The sequence below is a fragment of the Cebus imitator genome, unplaced genomic scaffold (assembly GCF_001604975.1).
Source record: "Cebus imitator isolate Cc_AM_T3 unplaced genomic scaffold, Cebus_imitator-1.0 Scaffold260, whole genome shotgun sequence".
Taxonomy (NCBI): Eukaryota; Metazoa; Chordata; class Mammalia; order Primates; family Cebidae; genus Cebus; species Cebus imitator.
Window position 1 is genome coordinate 2,932,302 of NW_016107575.1, and position 19,405 is coordinate 2,951,706.

The window sequence follows — 19,405 nt, forward strand, 5'->3', positions numbered from 1 at the left end:
CAAAAAAAAAAAAAAAAAGACAAATCAAAGGTGTGGACAACTGATGCTACCAGACATGGAGACAATCCTCCTGTCCAAGGTGAGACTCAGCTTTCATTTCTTTCTTTCCTCTGCACAAAGTAGAAACAAGGTCTTACAAAATCCATCAGCAGAAGCTGGGCTGGAATTGGCTTGAGTGGGAAGACTTTTCCCAACAGTGAAACTTCTGTTTTTTTCCTCTTGTCCTATATCATCAGAACATGATCCAGCCTGATCCTGAACAGAGACCTTCTGCAGCAGCTCTGGCCAGTAATCGAGTCCTCCGGCCTTCCCTGGGAAAAACAGAAGAGCTCCAACAGCAGCTAAATTTGGAAAAGTTCAAGACAGCCACACTGGAAAGGTATATTTTTGGATGATGGAGGTCAAGAAAGAATCTGAGCACTACTCATAATGGTATGACCAGTCTAGTCTAGTGTGTCTTCTCTATGGATTTAGGGGTGCGTATATGAGTATGTGTGTGTGTGTATTCACCATCATAATACATAGGTCCCGGTCCACAAGGAACTGGCAGTATGTGGCTCTTCATAGCATGGGGCTGGAAGGCTCTGTGATTAGGCTGCTTGAGAGAGAGAAAATTCCAGTTAATGTAAGCAAAGGAAGCAAGAGTGAGGAATATAAGGAAATACCAGTAAAGAAAACTTAGGATTCTGAGTGGCAGTGGGTATCTAGGTAACTGGTTGGTGATCACCTAATATAACCACAGGTAAGATGAGTAAGAGCTATTTTAGAAACCCATTAAGTGTTAGGGCAGGCAGGTAGACATACTGTACTGGTACACATTTAGAGGAAAGTTTATTTTTTTGAGCAAAGAAAACAATCTGCTCTCCTACTCATGTAGGCTTGTATTCATGCATAAATTTACTTGTTAATCCTTCAATAAATGGGAATTTGAATATTTTCCTGGCAGGGAAGATGCCATCATCACGAAGGTGGTTTTCCCAAGGTGAGGGTCATCCATTGCACTCTGGATGTGCTGACCCCTGCCATTTCCCCAAATGTGGGAAACTCGACTACATAATTTGTGGTAGTGAGGGACTGCGTTCACACTTTCCCCTGAAAAACAAAAAAGAAAAAAAGTGGGAATTCAATGGGGTGGAATTGGAGAAGAGCAGTATTCTGAAGGCATTTTTGAGTAATTATTACATATACTGTACACCACTGAAAATACAAAAGAAGAAAATGAAAATTTGTCTTTGCTTAAAGTAAGCTTAGAAGTCCAACTTCTCTTGGATATACAATTATCCATCTTGGAAAGATTAGCTTTGAAGCATCCCTAAACTGATTTCTTAGTATTAAGGATAAGTTGTAGAGACTCTTGGCCTTTAGTCAGATACATTTTCCTAATAAGCCACTTAATATTTTTCTGTTCTAGTTTTGAATTCCATTGTCCCAACTAATAAAGAAAGTACAAAGTACTATACTTATATATGTTGTTCAAAAGAATATATATAAGTACATCTTAAGGTGTGATGTGTACATTCTGGGAAGCCAGCTGTGGAGACACGGGTGACTATCACAGCCAGTACCAGTGATGGGCACCCATCATAAAGATGGGGCTAACAGCATTTTGAAATTGTCTAGACCAGGAGTCCCCACCCATGGGCCATGGACCAGTACCAGTCCGTGGCCTGATAGGAAATGAGCTGCACAGCAGGAGGTGAGCAGTGGGTAAGTGAGCACTACCGTCTGAGCTCTGTCTCCTGTCAGATCGGTGGTGGCACTGGATTTTCATAGCACGAAACTTATTGTGAACTGTGCATGCGAGGGATCTAGATTGTGCACTCCTTCTAAGAATCTAGTACCTGATGATCTGAGGTGGAACAGTTTCATCCTGAAGTCATCTCCTCCCCCAACCCCCATCCATAGGAAAATTGTCTTCCTTGAAATCAGTCCCTGGTTCCAAAAAGGTTGCAGACCACTGGTCTAGACCAAGTGTTGGAAAACTTGTTTTGTGAAGGGCTAGATGGTAAATATTTTATGCTCTGTGGACCATATGCTTTCTGCTGTAATGACTTCAACTCTGCTGTTATAGTCTAAAAACAGTCATCGACAACATAAATGAGTGGCTCTGTTCCAATAAGACTTTATTTATAAATATAGGTGATGGGCGAGATTTGACTCAGAAGTTGTGGTTTGTTGACCCTGGTAGCTTTCATATGTAGTCTGAAGAAGCTGTTCACTTAATTTAACACATTTTAAAGATCATTTATACTCCAATCAGCAGAGTCTGGGAAGCTAAACCTACCATGTTGGATGGCATGTGTGTGTCAGCCATTTTTGTTGACATCCATAGTGACGGAATTTTCCGTTCTGTATATAGCTCAAGCTTTTTATTTAAGTAAATACTGAAACAAAAAGACAAACATTCATATATTAGTTTTGATCATATGTATCTCTGATTGGAGATCAAGTAGCCTTTGCTTTTTCCCCCTTGCACTTCAGGGAACTGAGAGAAGCCCAGCAGGCCCAGTCACCCCAGGGAGACATCCATCATGGTGACACTTGGATCTCTGGGACCCACACAGGATCAAGAAGTACAAAACGCCTGGTGGGAGGAAAGAGTGCAAGGTCTTCAAGCTTTACCTGTCAGTAATCCTCCCCTTAAGAACTCATTTTGCACTAGCCAACCTTTTACTGTAGAACCTCCAGAAACAGACATTAGCTGTCCCAACCTTCCCCTTATAAAATAAAAAAAATTAGCCAACTTGAATGCCCAAGGATTTCAAAAGCTACTACTAACTTAGCATTTATAGCCAAGATCCTAAAGCTAGTAAGGCTTTGTATTAGCAGTGGTCCCAGATACAATAATTGGAAGCTATTTCTCTTCTCTGTTGTTATATTCCTAATGCCATTGATCAACAATTTATTTACCTCTCATGCTTTTGATAAACAGCTGGAGAACATGAAGGAAGAAAAGGAAACAGCCATTGATTTGGCCTATGGATTATGAGGTTGCTGTTGCCCAATTCCCCACCAAGGATCCAGGGACTTATTGTACATAGAAAGAAATAGAATTTAGTTTAGAGTTGAAGTAATAGCTAACAGAAAATGTGCCTGGATTTCCACAGTGCTTCCCAAGTTATAGGATGCCACTCCTAAAAGAGAATTCTCAGCTTGAGGAAGCAGGTCTCCTAATGTATACCCTTTCTGATACTGTATTTATTAAATAAATGGCTTCACTATTATGTGAGGTGGGTAAAAGTTAGACTCTATGCAACTTGGACATCTTTGAGCTGGTTGTTAACTTGCAGAACAAAAATGCTGTGGGAGGGGCTTCAAGGAAAACTTAGTGTGACTGTGGCTGTTCTCCATCTATTTGCCCTGCCTCTCCCCTGGCTGTTCTGGTTGGTTTGATATTCTGGGTCTCACCAATTTCTCTTGATTTTTATGAGAATTTGGCTTTGTTTCCTGTTTTTTAATCCTATTTTATTGAAATCCTTTTTCTGTATACATTTTAAAAGGAATAGAACACTGTATTTTTAAATAAAGGTTTTTATCTTGTCCAAAGCCTAACTACAAGTAAAGTATTCTTCTTTGTAAAATGTAACTAACAAAGAATGAGAAATTTATGTTGGAGAACATTTTATGAATAAAAGGGTAAGATAATTCAGTGGGTTGGTAGTAACAGGTCTTGGTGGCAAGTCCCAGCTTCACAAATCCAAAAGTTAATAATGGTCAGGCTCTGCTGGAAAATTATGTTGGTCTTAAAGGTATTTGATAAGTTCTGTTTGTGTCATCTTAGTGAACGCAACCTTTTAATGATAATGGCTTTTGTGCTGCTTGATTTTCTTTTTTTCCCCTCATTTTAAAGAGCTAATTACATTTTTTAAATTGAATAAACCCTAATACTATTATTTGTTTTGCTTTGGAATAGCAATTCTTTCCATGCAGTTACGTGTGGTGATGTTCTTCCTATAGTCCATTGCCATTTTTCTTTGCTAGACTCTATTCAAAATTATAAAATGGGGTTAGTTTATCTCTTGCCTCCTCGCCCCCACTACACGCACCAGGCCATGTCCCTTGTAGTATTGTACAAGGTCAACCACAATTTGTGATTTAGAAATAGGTAAATGATTAAGTACATCTGATGTACAGATGTATAGATGAGAATTGTTTGGTTATACCAGTCTTCTCAGGCATTGATAACTATGATTATCTGGGTCTACAACCTCTTCTCTACTGTGTTCCGCAGAGCCTGGCTTCACACCTGAATGGATCTGATTCTCTCTCTCTCTCTCTACCCCGCCCCCCACCAGCCCTGTACAATCTACAGTGTAGCAGGATGTCACTAAAATAGTATGTATATATCTGCATAGATGCTATTGAGTGCGAGGGACTGGGTCTTCACTGGCCTTGGCATTTCATCCCTTCCATTTCAGTTAGACACTTATCTCAGTAAGTTTTATTTTTGCACAGAGGTCATGATATAACTCAGTAACTAATTATCACAATTATTTCATTAACATCATTGGGCTGGTAACACTAAAGATGATAAATTTAATACTTTAGAAAATATGTTACATTAAGGTACCAAAAGATAGTCTTGAGATCTAGAGAAATACTACTGAGCTTTACTGGTCTAAACTCTAAGACATGTACCAATTTAGAGAGGCCATTTATTGAAAGCTGTAGAAAGATGAATATTGAAAGATATGAACCTTTTAGCCTGAACAACTATGGCTTTATATCTCTAGATGAACCATATTTTCAATCTTGAATTACATAAAAATTGTCGTGTGTTGTTTTAATTTAAAAAATAGCCATAATAACAAGTGTTGTTAAATTGCTTTTGAAACATTCTCTTTTTTTTTTTGTTTGAGACGGAGTTTCGCTCTTGTTAATCAGTGTAGGTAATAAGTGCTGTAATTTTTTAGCAGTTATGAGGCTTTAGAAAAGATAATTTAAAATCAAAGTAAAAATCTGATTAAAATTTCTTTAAAAATGGATAATTTACAGCAAAACTGTCCAAAGCTTTCTATTTATGGTAAAGCATTGCCAGTCCTGGTCTCTACCAATGGATTCGTATAGCTGTAAGCCTTTTAATTCAGGGAGAAATAAACTGGGCCAAACTACAGTGTGTGTGTGTGTGTGTGTGTGTGTGTGTGTGTGTGTGTGTGTATGTGTGTGTATCCTATGGAGAGGTTTCAGGGCTTCCTCATCAAAATGCAAAATTTAGGTTTCTGAAACAGAATCTCTGATACAAAAATATATTGGAGTCACTATTCTAAGTCCTCAATTAAAAAAATTTTTAGGCCTCTTTGAGCATCCTTCTAGATTCCCAGATTCTTAGCATGAATTAGACAGAATTTAAGGGGCACCAAGAAACTCAGCAATCAGGATTTGTGACACTTTAGTAAAATATTCTAAAACTAATGAAAAAAATTCAAGATGAATAAATACCAAGATTTTAAATAAAGACAAGATCAGTAAGCTAATTAAAATTACTTAAGATTGTTACTTGGTCAAGAAAAATTGTGAGACATGGCAATTCTCTCAAAACAAGAAAGAAGTAGATTTGAAAACATTACTGATCAGTTTACTTCCATGAAGAGTAAAGTTATATTAAATTCCATCTTGGCATAAATATTTAAACTTAAAACAATGTTGTGAATTTTAATATACCTGTAGTGTGACGGGTCCTCCCTGGCTACTAAAGAGTGTATGTCCACTGCCTGAATCCTGAAGGCCAGGCCATGTGCCAAGATCATGGTGACCAGCCAAGGAGCAGGTGTTTCTGACAAGCCAAATATCCCAGAGAATATCTGAGAACCTGCCAAAGAAAACAGTTCCATCACATACACACAGCAGGCAAAAAGCCAGAAAATTAGCTTACAAGTATCTTAGGGATGAGAGGCCAGGTGGATCTCTACAGCTGTCCTGCTGCCTTCCGGGAGTGCCTCATATGTAAATCCTGATAAACTCATCTACTCGCCAAGCTGGACTTGTCTGGGTCATTCTTTGGTTTCTTGGCTTCCTCTCAGTTTGGGGGAAGGTTTTTATTAATACAATTCTGTTTTTTTTTTGTTGTTATATCTACTTTAAAAATTTTCTTTCCAATACTTCAACTACTTTAATGTTCTGGAAATATATGTGTATATATATTGGTATGTATATATATATTGATTTATATATATATATATATATACATACACATATATATATATATATATATATATATTTTTTTTTTTTTTTTTTTTTTTTTTTTTTTTTTTTTTTTTTTTTTTTTTGAGGCGGGGCCTCACTCTGTTGCACAGGCTTGAGTGTAGTGGTGTGATCATGGCTCACTGAAGGCTCAAGCTCCCAGGCTCAAGCTATCCTCCCACTTCAGCCTCCCTAGTATCTGGGGCTACAAGCACATACCACTATACACAGATAATTTTTTCATCTTTTGTAGAGACAAGGTTTCACCATGTTCCCCAAGCTGATTTTGAACTCCTAGGATCAAGTGATCCACCTACCTCAACCTCCCAAAGTGCTGGGATTGCAGATGTGAGCTACTACTGGACCTGGCCAAAATTTTTTTAATTAAAAATTTTTTTGTTTTTGTCTTTTTTAAGTTTTGTGGGTACAAAGTAGGTATATATATTTATGGGGTGCATTAGATGTCTTGATACAGGCCTGTAACATGAATTATGCACATCACGGGGGATGGGGTGTCTGTCCTCTTAAGCATTTATGGTTTGAGTTATACACAATCCAATGACACTCAAGCTATTTTAAAATGTACAATTAAGTAATTATTGACTATAGTCTCCCTATTGTGCCATAAAAAGTAGTAGGTCTTCGCATGTTCTCACTCATAGGCAGGTGTTGAACAATGAGAACACATGGACACAGGGAAGGGAGCATCACACACTGGGGTCTGTTGTGGGGGAATAGGAGAGGGAAAGCGGTGGGTAGGGAGGTTGGGGAGGGATAACATGGGGAGAAATGCCAGATATAGGTGACGGGGGGATGGAGGTGGCAAACCATATTGTCATGTAGGTACCTATGCAACAATCCTGTATATTCTGCATAGGTACCCCAGAACCTAAAGTGCAATAAACTATATATATAAACAAACAAAATAGTATGTCTTATTTATTCTCTTTTGTACCCACTAACGACCCCCACCTTCCCTTCAGCCCCCCAGTAACCTTCCTAGCCCCAATTTAAAAAAATACAGAAACACATACACGTAGGGGTGCACATTCCTCCTTGTGCCTCAGGCTCTAATGCGGCTTGGATCCTGTGTTCAGTTACAATGTTAATACAGTCATGCACTGTGTAATGATGTTTTGGAAAAAGACTGCATTTACAACAGTGCATATACAACAGCGGTCCCATAAGATTACAATGGAGTTGAAAAATTCTTATTGTCTAGTGACATCGTACGTGCTAAAACATCAGAATGCAATGTATTACTCGTGTTACTTGATAATAATGACTATGTCACTGGTTTATGTATTCACTATACTTTTTATTAACTTATTTTAAAAGAGTTAACTGTAAAACAGCCTCGAGCAGGTCCTTCAGGAGGGATTCCAGAAGAAGGCATTGTTATCACAGGAGATGATAGCTCCCTGTGTGTCACTGCCTCTGAAGACCTTCCAGTGGGACAAGACGTGGAGGTGGAAGGCTGAGATTGATCATAATGACCCTTTGTAGGCTTAGGCTAATGTGTGTGTTTATGTCTTAGTTTTTTAAAAAAGGTTGAAAAGTTAAGGAAAAAAAAGCAAAGGTAGAAAAAAAGCTTATAAAATAAGGATATAAGAAAAATACTTTTGTACAGTGGTACAGTGTGTGTTTTAAGCTAATTGTTATTACAAAACAGTTAAAGCATAACAAATATTAAAAGATTTGGCTGGGTGCAGTGGCTCCTGCCTGTAATCCCAGCATGAGGGGGGTACGGATCACCTGAGGTCAGGAGTTCGAGACCAGCCTGACCAACACGGAGAAACCCCGTCTCTACTAAAAAATACAAAATTAGCTGGGCGTGGTGGGGCACGCCTGTAATCCCAGCTACTTGGGAGGCTGAGGCAGGAGAATCACTTCAACCTAGGAGGCTGGGGTTGTAGTGAGCTGAGCGCCATTGCACTCCAGCCTGGGCAACAAGTGTGAAACTTCGTCTAAAAAAAATTTTTTTTTAAAGATTTATAAAGTTATAGTAAGCTAAAGTTAATTTATTACTGAAGGAAGAAAAATATTTTTTATAAAGTTAGTGTAGCCTAAGTGTATAGTGTTTATGAAGTGTTTAGTGAGGTACAGTAATGTCCTAGGCCTTCATGTTCAGTCACCACTCACTCACCCACAGCAACTTCCAGTTCTGCAAGCTCCATTTATGCTAAGTGCCCCATACCGGTGTACCATTTTAATTTTTTATACTGTATTTGTACTGTACATTTTCCATGTGTACATATGTTTAGACACACAAATACTTACCATGTATTACAATGGTCTGCTATTCAGTACAGTCCCATGCTGTTCAGGTTTGCAGCCTGGAAGCAACAGGCCACACCACACAGCCTAGCTGTGTAGCAAGCTTTACCATCTAGGTTGTGAAAGTACATTCTATGTTGTGCACACAGAAACAAAATCGCCTAATGACTCATTCCTCAGGCCTTTCCCTGTTAAGCTACACATGACTCTTGTTTTGTTCCTCCTGGATTTCTTGCATTTTTATGTTTTAAAATATTACATTCAAATATTATTTGATTACCAGTTTTTCTGGTGTTCCCTTAAATTTCACAATTTGTCAGCCCTTCCCTGGCTCCCCTTTCTTTTTCTGCTTTTCTAGTGCTTTAACAGGCCTGGGAAATTTTCCCTCCCACCCTCCCTCCTTCCCTCCCTCATTTCTCCCTCCTTTCTTCCTCCCTTCTTCCCTCCCTCCCTTCACATTTCTCTCTCCTTCCTTCCTTCTTCCTCCCTCCCTCCCTCCCTTCACATTTTTCTCTCCTTCCTTTTCCTTCTTCCTTCTTTTCTTCCTTATTCCTCCCTCCCTCCTTTCCTCTCCTTCCTTTCTTCCTTTTTTTTTTTTTTTTTTTTTTTTTTTGAGACAGAGTCTCACTCTGTTGCCCAGGTTGGAGTGCAGAGGCGCGATCTGGGCTCACTGCAGCCTCGACTTCCCGGGCTCAGGTGATTCCCCCCACCTCAGCCTTCCGAGTAGCTTGGACCACCGGCGCGCGCCACCACGCCCAGCTAATTTTTATATTTTTTGGAGAGACAGGCCGCACTTTGTCGACTAGGCCTGTCATCAATCTTTTGCTTTTTTTCCCCACCAGGCAGAGCTATTCTGTTTTGCCTATCTCGCCCCCTCCCGGGCCCGGTGAGGAACCTCATCACGTAATTTCATTTCATTCGAAACTTGAAACTTTCCAAATTTACCACTTGGCGGCGTTGATCCATCCTCGCGGGCCCAAAGAGAAGCTCGCGGAACTTCAGAGTTAAGGGGAGGCGTTTCCCACAGAGCTGGCCGGCAGTATTTCCAAGGCGCACGTTGCGGAGTTTCTCTTTCCCTTTTCATCTCGCCAGCTTCGCGTTCCCTGTGCCCCGGAAGTGATCCCCTGACTTGCCGGGTTAGAGCGTCAGGTGAGGGAGGCAGAGAGGGCAGACGTGAAAGAAGTGCTGGAGTCGTGTGTTTTGGCTGCGCGCGATCCTGCGTGGATCGGGAGTTGGTTCTGTGTAGGTGTGTGGCCCTTTCCTTCTCAGTTGTGCGGAGGACAGCGTGGTTTCCTCCCAGTTCTCGGTTTTCAGGGTGGCGCCACCTCCAGGAAAGGGCATCGGTCTCCCCCGACCGTGTGGCTGGGTAACCCGGGGGTTTCTACGCTGCTTGGCGTTTGTTAACGGAGATGAAGGCAGTAATTTTTCAGCAACAGGTTTCAGATATAAGTCCCTTGGTGACGCTAATATTTATTGAGCCCCCACTATGCGTTAAGAACTTTTTTTTAGAAGTTTAGAAAATGGCAGTGAATAAAGCAGATAAAAATCTCTGCCCTAAGGGAGCTTGCATTGTAATGAAATTTGAGAAGACAGTGGATTGGAAGTGGGATTAACTCAGAATCAAAATTGTGTGCATGGGTTGGAGAAAGAGGAAGTTATTTGGGACCAAAAAGACATAACAGGTGTGAGTGTATTTGGGCGGGAGGAAGGAATTCTCACCAGGTGTGCAGGAATGTTGGTATGTTGTGGTGGCAAAATTGCTTTTGCCATAAGATGTAATGTTTCTTTCTTCTTTTTTTTTTCCCTTCAGGAACAGCCTAAAGATTAGACTGTAAGAAAAGAAAATAGAAGCCATGTTTCGAAGACCTGTATTACAGGTAGTCACTTGTCTGTATTGAGATGTATTACTGTCAGACACAGTGATCAGACATCTTTAGGCTTTTAACTACAGGGGCAAAAGACCTGGGAGCTCACCCACCCACCTCTGTATTCGTTTGATATGGAGGACTGGGGATGGATTTTTCCAGTGTAAATTATGTTCACTAAAAAAAAAGTTGAGGTTTATTCACATAATGTAATAGGAATCATTAATTTTTAAAACGTGTGTTGCTTGAATTTCACCAGTGATAGGAGATTAAAGATCTTTAGTGACCTAAGGACTATAGGAATCATCATTCCAACTTTTTTTTTAAGACATGTAGTTGCTTTTTTGACCATCTACCTCCTGTGTTGCTAAACGTTCCTCTTCCCCTATCTTTCCACACTGAAGAAGGCAGCTCACATCTCAATGGTCACCACAGATTTCACTATGTAGAAAATTCCTTCTCATTCCACTTAATCTGGCTCCTCACTTTTCCAGTCACTCTAGCCCACCTTGAGCCGGCGTAGACTACCATTTTTCCTTAACACATTTGGGCAGCAAATTCTTTATCATACTTCTCTCCTACTCCCTATCCTTCTGTGAAGACCAATGAAGAATCACTTCCTCCATGATGCTATCATTTTCCCCACCTTAATCTTATATTCTTTGATCCCCTCTTTAACTTATATGTATCTTTAATCTAATTTTTCTGTATTGAAATGTGAAACATGAAAAAGTTATTTTTCAATAACACTAATGTTACAGTATTAAAATGTCTTTGAATGAAAGTCAAAAGTTTAATTTAAAAAATTATCCAAATAATCCTTTCCTAATCCTCTCCAGTACGTCTTGATTTTTGTGTGCCCAAAATGAGACATTGTTACTGTGTAAGATTTATGAGGTATAGCTTGTCTGAGCACTCAAATGAGTACATTCCCATAATCATGACACAGGTTCTAGTTAGCAGTTTGATTCTATAGAATGTTGTACTCATATCTTTATTTTCTTATCCACCCTCTGCCCCTAAGTTTAGTGATAGGATTAGGTAGCCAGCAGTACCCAGGGAGTTGGTGTTTATTTGATTGGTAGACTTGTGCTTTTTATATTAACAGTATTGCCACTTTGAAAATGTTTATCTAATAGAATGGCTAGCTCTCTGTACTCTGAATTCAGTGGTGTGTACTCCTATCTTTACAGTGGCTCTTGAAATTAAGGAGGCAGCAGAGGGCTTTGGGAAAGCAGTAACATTGGTGCCAGAGGGCCCTGGGTCCTTGAGATCACTTGCCACATACTTCCTGCAGGATCTTGGGCAAGTTCTGCAGTCTCTCTGAGGTTGTTTTCTCAGCTCTAAATGGGGATACTTTTACATTTGGTTTTAGAATTGATAATAGATAAATTTCTTAGCTGATATTCAGTAATGATTGTTGCTATTATGTGGTAGTGACTGCCTTTTCTGACAATGATATGACTTTGACTTGGACAGTTGAATCTTTGTGTTTAATCAAAGAACCAAATTTATTAGACCTTTTTTTGGATGCACTGAAGGAATGAAATTTCCCATGAAATATTTATAGAAACTATATTAGGCTAACTTCACTGCAGAAGCTGTTTAATTTTTGAAATAGCCTTATGAAGTAGATATTGACTATCATAATTTTTGCTTATTTTGAAATGAAACGCTTCAGGTTAATCATATTTGATGTATCCTAATTCCCTTAAAGTTCTGAATGAGCAACCAGGGGAAGGCAGTTTCATAGACACAGGGTCTGATTTTGGAATATGTTCCTGTTCCCATGTCAGAAAGTCATTCATGTGATTAGTTTAATAATGTATTGTTTTGTTGGAATTTAACCTATTTCTCATTCTCTAAACCAGCAGTCCCCAACCTTTTAGGCACCAAGGACTGGTCTCATGGAAGACAGTTCTTCCATGGAGGAGGAGGGTGCTGCAAGGATGGTTTCAGGATGAAACCGTTTCACCTCAGAGCATCAAGCATTAGTTAGATTCACATAAGGAGCACACAACCTAGATCCCTTGCATGTGCAGTTCATAATGGGGTTTGCACTCCAGGGGAATCTAACGCCGCTGCTGATCTGACAGGAGACAGAGCTCAGTCAGTAATGCTTGCCGCTCACTGCCTGCTTTGCAGCCCAGTTTCTAAAAGGCCACAGACCTCTGCTAGTCCTCGGCCCTGGAGGTTAGGGACCCCACTCTAAACTAGCTGTTCATTATGGCTGAGAGTGAGGCTTAAGTAATGCCATTGTATTTATTCCACACCTCCTGACACCTGTTAGATTATTGCATATGTTATTAATCTGTTTATTAAATTATTTATTATAAAACATCTCTTTAAGTCTCCTTTGGTTTAATGATGGATTAAATCAGTACCCATATTGGATCTAAATTTCTTAATTTCTAAAGTCTATAACCAAAATATAGCAATAATATATAGCAATAATATACCAGTTGTTTATATTAAAAAAAAAAGAAAAAAAAAGGTGATGTATGTATTGGATATGTATAGTACATTTTGTCTCTCCAGCTAATGAAAGCTGGATTCTGAAAATACTTGGCAGCAACTCTTAGGTACACGTTAGATTAAAAACATTTTCATACTCTGTAATGTTAAAGTGCTACTGTTTTGATTTTTCCTTCTGTGTGTGAACACAGAAGTGCCATAATCAGGAAGATTGTTGCAAAAGAAACAGGAGGACTATAAATTAACTCTTGAGCATGGCTTCTAGTACCTTCCTTGTGCCTTTGGACTTCTGCAGCATGCTGCTCTTGAAGTGTTTGCCTCGTCCTTCTGGCACTCTGTTGGGAGAACATGGGAAGAACTTCTCGTCTCTTCTGGAATTTATAGGAACTACTGACTAAATGGTGAATGAATGTGAGTAATTCTTCTGTTGGCATTTGCCTTAACTAAAAAATTAAAGCCATGTTATTCATTTGTTCTTCGTAGGTACTTCATCAGTCTGTAAGACATGCGTCCGAAGCAGCTGCCAGTTTGATTCTTGAAAGATGTGAGTAGCTAATTTCCAAGTTTAAAATGTTATTTTTGGCAATTTGCTGATCTCAGATGTGCTGTAGAAGAGGTATGCTGGTTAGGTTAACCATGTTATTGTGCCTTTAGCTCACATTTGCTCTTCAGATCTTGGTTATGACCCATCAGGCTGTGGACACATAGTATAAACTGAGCCCCTATTCTTATCAGCCAGTGACTACTCATTCTCATCATTACTGTTCTGCATAAGAATTTCCTGAGTCATGTTTGGTTATCTGAGTCTTCCCAGGTTATGTTATTGCAGGCCGAGATTGTAAAAGATATTGTGTCTTTACAGAAATATTCCCTTGTATTTATAAAGATTTTCAGATCTCAGATTTGTTCTTTTTGTTCCACAGTCAGTTAAAAAAGATATCTTAAAAAAGAATTTAAGATATAGAGCTTACAGTTTGTTTTGTGGGGCTGCTTTCTCTGACTATTTTCTTCTTTCTTGTCAACTCTCTTTTCTCTTGTAACCTTTCCGTATTCATCCCTTATTTTCTGATCTTCTAGAACTTGAGTTTTACTTAATACAGAGATTGAAGTTGAAGTAATATTTATAGTATTTCTTCTGGACATTTCTTTCAATCATAGGTGTGGATTTCTTTAATGGTCAGCTTATAGGCTGCTATAAGATAATACCATAGACCAGGTGGCTTAGCCAACAGCATTTATTTCTCTCAGTTCTGGAGGCTAAAAGTCCAAGATTAGTGTGCCAGTAAGACTGGGCTTTTGGTGAGGGCCCTCTTCCTTGCTTGCAGATGGTCTGCTTCTTACTGTGTTTTCACATGGTAGAGACAGAAAGTTCTGAACTCTTCCTTTTTCTGTATGGACACCTGACCATCATGATGTCATCTAAGCCTAATTACCTTTTAAGGACTCCCACCTCCAAGTACCATCACCTTGAGGGTTAGGGCTTCAACATACAAATTTTGGGGGAAGGAGCACAAATATTCAGTCTATAGCAGGTTCTCTGTCTCATTTGGTCTTGATGTTGCATTTCAGCCCTGAATCGTGTGCAGTTACTTGGGCGAGTGGGTCAGGACCCTGTCTTGAGACAGGCGGAAGGAAAAAATCCAGTCACAATATTTTCTCTAGCAACAAATGAGATGTGGCGATCAGGGGAAAGTGAAGCTTACCAAATGGGTGAGTAGAAAAGACTGGGGTTTTAATTTTATCAGCAATAAATAGACATTATTTATTGCCAGTTATCTAATTTAGAGATAAACCACTTTAAACAAGATCTGTCTTTCATTCTGTTTGTTCTCTTAGAAATTGTGACATTGGCTTTCCTGAGCATGTTGTCTGTTGGCATTTGTAACCAATTTCCTATTCTTATGATTTAGGCGATGTCAGTCAAAAGACAACGTGGCACAGAATATCAGTATTCCGGCCAGGCCTCAGAGATGTGGCATATCAGTATGTGAGAAAGGGGTAAGTTGAAGAAGGAAGGATCTTATGGATTGAATGGTTAAAAGAACTGATAGGAAGTGTTCTCATGGCAAGGAGTGTGTAGCCTCTTAAATCCCTGAGTACTACTAGTGACTCTATTAATTTAAGAGGTATTTATTAAGTCCTTGATACAATATGCATGGCATGTTGCCATGTGTGACTAATTCAAAGGTATAAAAAACATATTTTTAGCTTTCTAAGAACTTAGAGTTCAGGGCAAACAAGGTGTGTACATAAATAGAAATAGGTGAGGCAGGAGAGAAGGCAAAGTGTATCAAGTGCCATATGAGCAAATGATGTAGCATGCTTTTAGGAGTTCCTGTGCCTCTGTGACCAGGGATGCTGAGGGTGGCTTCTTGCCTGTTGGCATCCATACGACGTTTCCAGCAGAGGATCTGGAATGTCTGAAGCCTGACACTGACTTAATCTTCATGGCAGTTATTTTATAGTTGATTTTCTTTTTTCTTTTTCTTTTTTTTGTTTTTGAGGCAGAGTTTCACTCTTGTTGCCGAGGCTGGAGTGCAATGGCGCAATCTCGGCTCATTGCAGCCTCCACCCCTTGGGTTCAAGCAATTCTGCTTCCTCAGCTTCCTGAGTAGCTGGGATTACAGGCACCCACCACCACACCTGGCTATTTTTTTGTATTTTAGTAGAGATGGAGTTTCACCATATTGGCCAGGCTGGTCTTGAACTCCTGACCTCAGTTGATCCACCTGCCTGAGCCTCCCAAAGTGCTGGGATTACAGGCGTGAGCCACCGCACCCAGCGTCATATTTGATGTGTTTCTATAGGCTTCATAGTTCCCTTGGGAATGCGTGAATTGAGTATGTATAAAAGGCATCTTTTCCAAACTCATGGAAGGACAACATGGTGTGTGTAACAGCAGTTGTATTAATAGTTAATATGTTTAGAAGTATACTTGTTTTAGAAATAAAACAAATTTCATGAAAAATAGCAATCACTGAAATTTTTCTTTTCAATAACTGATTAGCTTTTCTTCATATGTATCTTCATTGTCCTTTATGTATGTGTTTGTGAGTATGTGCACATACACACAAACACATATAAGGTATTTCAAGGTAAGTGTCTGCACTCCCACTTACTGATTGATGGATTTGTGTGGGGGGTGGGGAGCACTTGACATTTTACTAATCTTTCTGTGTTGTACTTTTTTGGTGCTGCAGACTCTCAAAACTGGTGCTATTGTCATTTTTCCACCCTTGAAAATCATGGTTAGGTTTGTTATCTAGTTTAGCCTTCAAGATAGTGTAGAGATAGTCTTAGTATTTACCTCTAAATGGTATACTAAGCTGATACAGTGTAGAAATAGTTTTAGTAATATTATACTAAGCTGTAAATCCATATTTTGAATTTTAATCATCTAAGTTTCTAAGGTCATGAACCTCACTATAGAAAAGAATTGGTAAGTAAATGAAAATCAAGTGTGCTGGGGACTCCAAAATCAAAGATTAAGGAAAATGATACACTGGAAATTATTCCTAGAGATTTAAAAGTTGCCGCTAAGTTGCTCTCTGAACTGTTTTAATTTTTGACTTCCATAAGGGGAATAGCTGACAGATGAAAACATTGTTTGTTTTATCTATATGTTATCCAGTCTGTTTGTACACTGTTTCAGTACTCCTAATCCTGAACCTTTAGAAGTGGTAGCAAAAATGAGATTATGTATGATTATATATTTCATCCTTGTCATGTACTCAGTATCACCCTGACCTGAGTCTTATAAAACGTATTAGGATCTCAGCTAAAAACTAAATTTTATTTATATCAGGTCTCGAATTTATGTGGAAGGGAAAATAGACTATGGTGAATACATGGATAAAAATAATGTGAGGCGACAAGCAACAACAATCATAGCTGGTAAGAAGCGTGTGATAATAACTGCTTTTTCTTCTTCTCCTTTTCTTTCTTAAAAGCTTAGCTACACTGTAAGTAACTAGGGTTGACAGTACCAGTTCCTGTGAGGTGAGGCAACTCACTAGGGGATGCCCATGACTCTGGTTTCTCTACTTGCTAAGAGTTTCTACGTTTATCCATTCCTTTAAAAAGTTATTTTTATACTCACAATTTTAGTTCACAAGTAACTTTTGAATAAAGCCTAAAACTGAATTGTCAAGGTCAGTACCTATTGTTGAGAATCACAAAAACTTAATGTATTGTCTTTTGGAGGGATCTAGCCCTAACTGGGAAGAAGCACGTGCCGAGATAAGAGTTACGCTAATGTGAGCATGCAGATTTATTTGGAACCGCTTTGGTACTTAGTATGCTGAAATTTCTATTTGAAATTAAGAAGTTTTTTTATTTTATTTTTTTTTTTGAGACAGAGTCTCTCTGTTGCCAAGGCTGGAGCGCAATGGCACGATCTCAGCTCATTGCAACCTCCGCCTTCCAGGTGCAAATGATTTTCCTGTCTCAGCCTTCCAAGTAGTTGGGATTACAGGCACTTGCCAACCATACCCAGCTAATTTTTGTATTTTTCACAGAGACGGGGTTTCACCATGTTGGTCAGGGTCGTCTTGAACTACTGCTCTCAGGTGATCCACCTGCCTTGGCCTCCCAAAGTGCTGGGATTACAGGCATGAACCACTGTGCTCAGCCAAGAAGTTTGTATGTTATCGTTTTTTTTTTTTGGTTTGAGATAGGGTCTCCCTCTGATGACCAGGCTGGAGTGCAGTAGCATGATCACAGCTTACTGCAGTCTCTACCTCCCCAGGCTCAGGTGATCTCCCATCTCAGCCTTCTTCCAAGTAGCTGAAACAACAAGCATACACTACCACTCCTGGCTTGATTTTTCAATTTTTTTTGTAGAGACGAGGTTTCACCACATTACCCAGGCTTGTCTCAAATTCCTGGGCTCAAATGATCCTCCCACCTCAGCCTCCCAAAATACTGGAATTACAGGCATGAGCCATTAGGTCTGGCCTAATATTCCCTTTAAACAAAATACAACATAGAAAAGATGTACACATAAAGCTTAAAAAAGATTAAGAAGATGTCCCCTAGGAAAGAGTTTTTAAACTTTTGAAAACGCTGTAAGAATTTTGAAAATAATATACCCCTCTGGACATCGGTAGGTGACATTAAGAAATTTTTTTCAATGTAAAATTGTGTTATTTTTAAATGTATTAATGAGATCTAAATAGCATAGCAATGTGATAACTACTGTCCTGTTAAAAAAAATACCAATTCAGGATTTGGAAATTTTACATTATTCTTTTTTCTTTGAGCTTGTTTTACTATTTTTATTTTCCCCTCAGAAGTGTATCTTAATAATATATGGTATAGTTAAGAATTTTTTATTTGTAACAAAAATGCATATATAAAAGAAACTTTAAAATATTTTAAAGAATTCTATGACAAATTCTCCTCAATTGACTTATCATTAAAGTTGTTTTTAGTACCTAATTGACCAAAACAATTTTAGTGTATTTAAATTATATTGGAAATATGTCTTTAAATGAGATAGATGGTGCTGTTTTTCAGTTTTCTTGAATAAATTGCTAAAATTAGACAATGTTAATTTTTGTGCTTTTGTTTGTTTTTATGGATGTAAATACTAAGAAGCCTTTTTTAAAGTAAATACATGGCAGTAAAATTAATTTTACTATATTAACGTCTCTGTGTTTATGAACTTCGGAGATATGCCCAAATTAGATAATATCATTTAAAAATTAACTTTTGGGCTGGGTACAGTGACTCACGCCTGTAATCCCAGTACTTCAAGAAGCCGAGGTGAGTGAATCATTTGAAGTCAAGAGTTCAAGACCAGTCTGGCGAACATGGTGAAACCCTGTTTCTACACAAAATACAAAAATTAGCCGGGTCTGGTGATGTGTGCCTATAGTCCCAGCTACTCAGGAGGCTGAGTCACGAGAATCACTTGAACCCAGGAGGCGGTTTGCAGCGACCTGAGCTCACACCACGGCACTCCAGCCTGGGAAATAGAGCAAGACTCTCAACAAATTTTTTTTTTTTTTACTATGGAAGATGTCAAACGTATGTAGGAGTAAAATAGTAAAATGAACACTTACCGCATCACTTCAGTATTAGCCGATGGACTATGTTATTTCATCCATGCCTCCAGTCACTTGTCCTCTATCTGGATTATTTTGAAACAGATCCTAGACATACATTCATTCATACATTTCTTTTATTTATTTATTTTATTTTATTTTTTTTTAAAGATAGGATTTCACCATATTGGTCAGGCTGGTCTTGAACTCCTGACCTCAGGTGATCCGCCCACCTCAGCCTCCCAAAGTGCTGGGATTACAGGTGTGAGCCACCGCATCAGGCTCATTCATACATTTCTATAGGAATCTCTACAAGATAAGATGTCTTTTTGAAAATGTAACTACTGTGCTATTAATTTTTTTTACTGTTAATTTTTTTTACTACTGTTAATTTTTTTTACTAAATATCAAAGTGTTCACATTTTCTTGATTACTTCATAAACATTCATACATTATATTATATGGTTTCTATAAGTCTTTTAGATTTTCCTTTTATCTTTGTTGTTTCCTTTGTTCTGGAGTTCATATCTTAACTACCATACCTTTTTTTTTTTTTTTTTT

At 38.7% G+C, this 19,405-nt stretch overlaps 2 protein-coding genes, 1 non-coding gene and 1 pseudogene across 5 annotated transcripts in view; 3 read left to right on the forward strand and 1 right to left on the reverse strand.

Moving 5' to 3' along the window:
* The window catches only part of WEE2 (WEE2 oocyte meiosis inhibiting kinase), a 23,080-nt gene extending 19,184 nt beyond the window's left edge, over window positions 1-3,896 (forward strand). The window contains exons 10-12 of the mRNA XM_037728270.1: window positions 237-379; window positions 2,482-2,624; window positions 2,933-3,896. Coding sequence (XP_037584198.1) covers window positions 237-379; window positions 2,482-2,624; window positions 2,933-2,970 — 324 coding nt within the window. The 3' untranslated portion in view covers window positions 2,971-3,896. The remainder of the gene's footprint in view (window positions 1-236; window positions 380-2,481; window positions 2,625-2,932) is intronic.
* LOC119467106 lies at window positions 932-1,095 on the forward strand. The gene has a single exon (XR_005195636.1). It is a non-coding gene; the product is annotated as a U1 spliceosomal RNA (small nuclear RNA).
* A 3,193-nt stretch (window positions 3,897-7,089) lies between the features above and the next one.
* Window positions 7,090-19,405, reverse strand: part of LOC108283446 — a 26,328-nt pseudogene continuing 14,012 nt past the window's right edge.
* Window positions 9,388-19,405, forward strand: part of SSBP1 (single stranded DNA binding protein 1) — a 12,348-nt gene continuing 2,330 nt past the window's right edge. The window contains exons 1-6 of one of the 3 annotated variants that reach the window (XM_017499767.2): window positions 9,388-9,606; window positions 10,268-10,334; window positions 13,281-13,341; window positions 14,367-14,507; window positions 14,708-14,795; window positions 16,603-16,691. In XM_017499767.2, coding sequence (XP_017355256.1) covers window positions 10,311-10,334; window positions 13,281-13,341; window positions 14,367-14,507; window positions 14,708-14,795; window positions 16,603-16,691 — 403 coding nt within the window. In that variant the 5' untranslated portion in view covers window positions 9,388-9,606; window positions 10,268-10,310. Of the gene's footprint in view, window positions 9,700-10,267; window positions 10,335-13,092; window positions 13,199-13,280; window positions 13,342-14,366; window positions 14,508-14,707; window positions 14,796-16,602; window positions 16,692-19,405 lie in introns of those variants that run through there. The other 2 variants (XM_017499768.2, XM_017499770.2) reach the window with 2 other exon arrangements.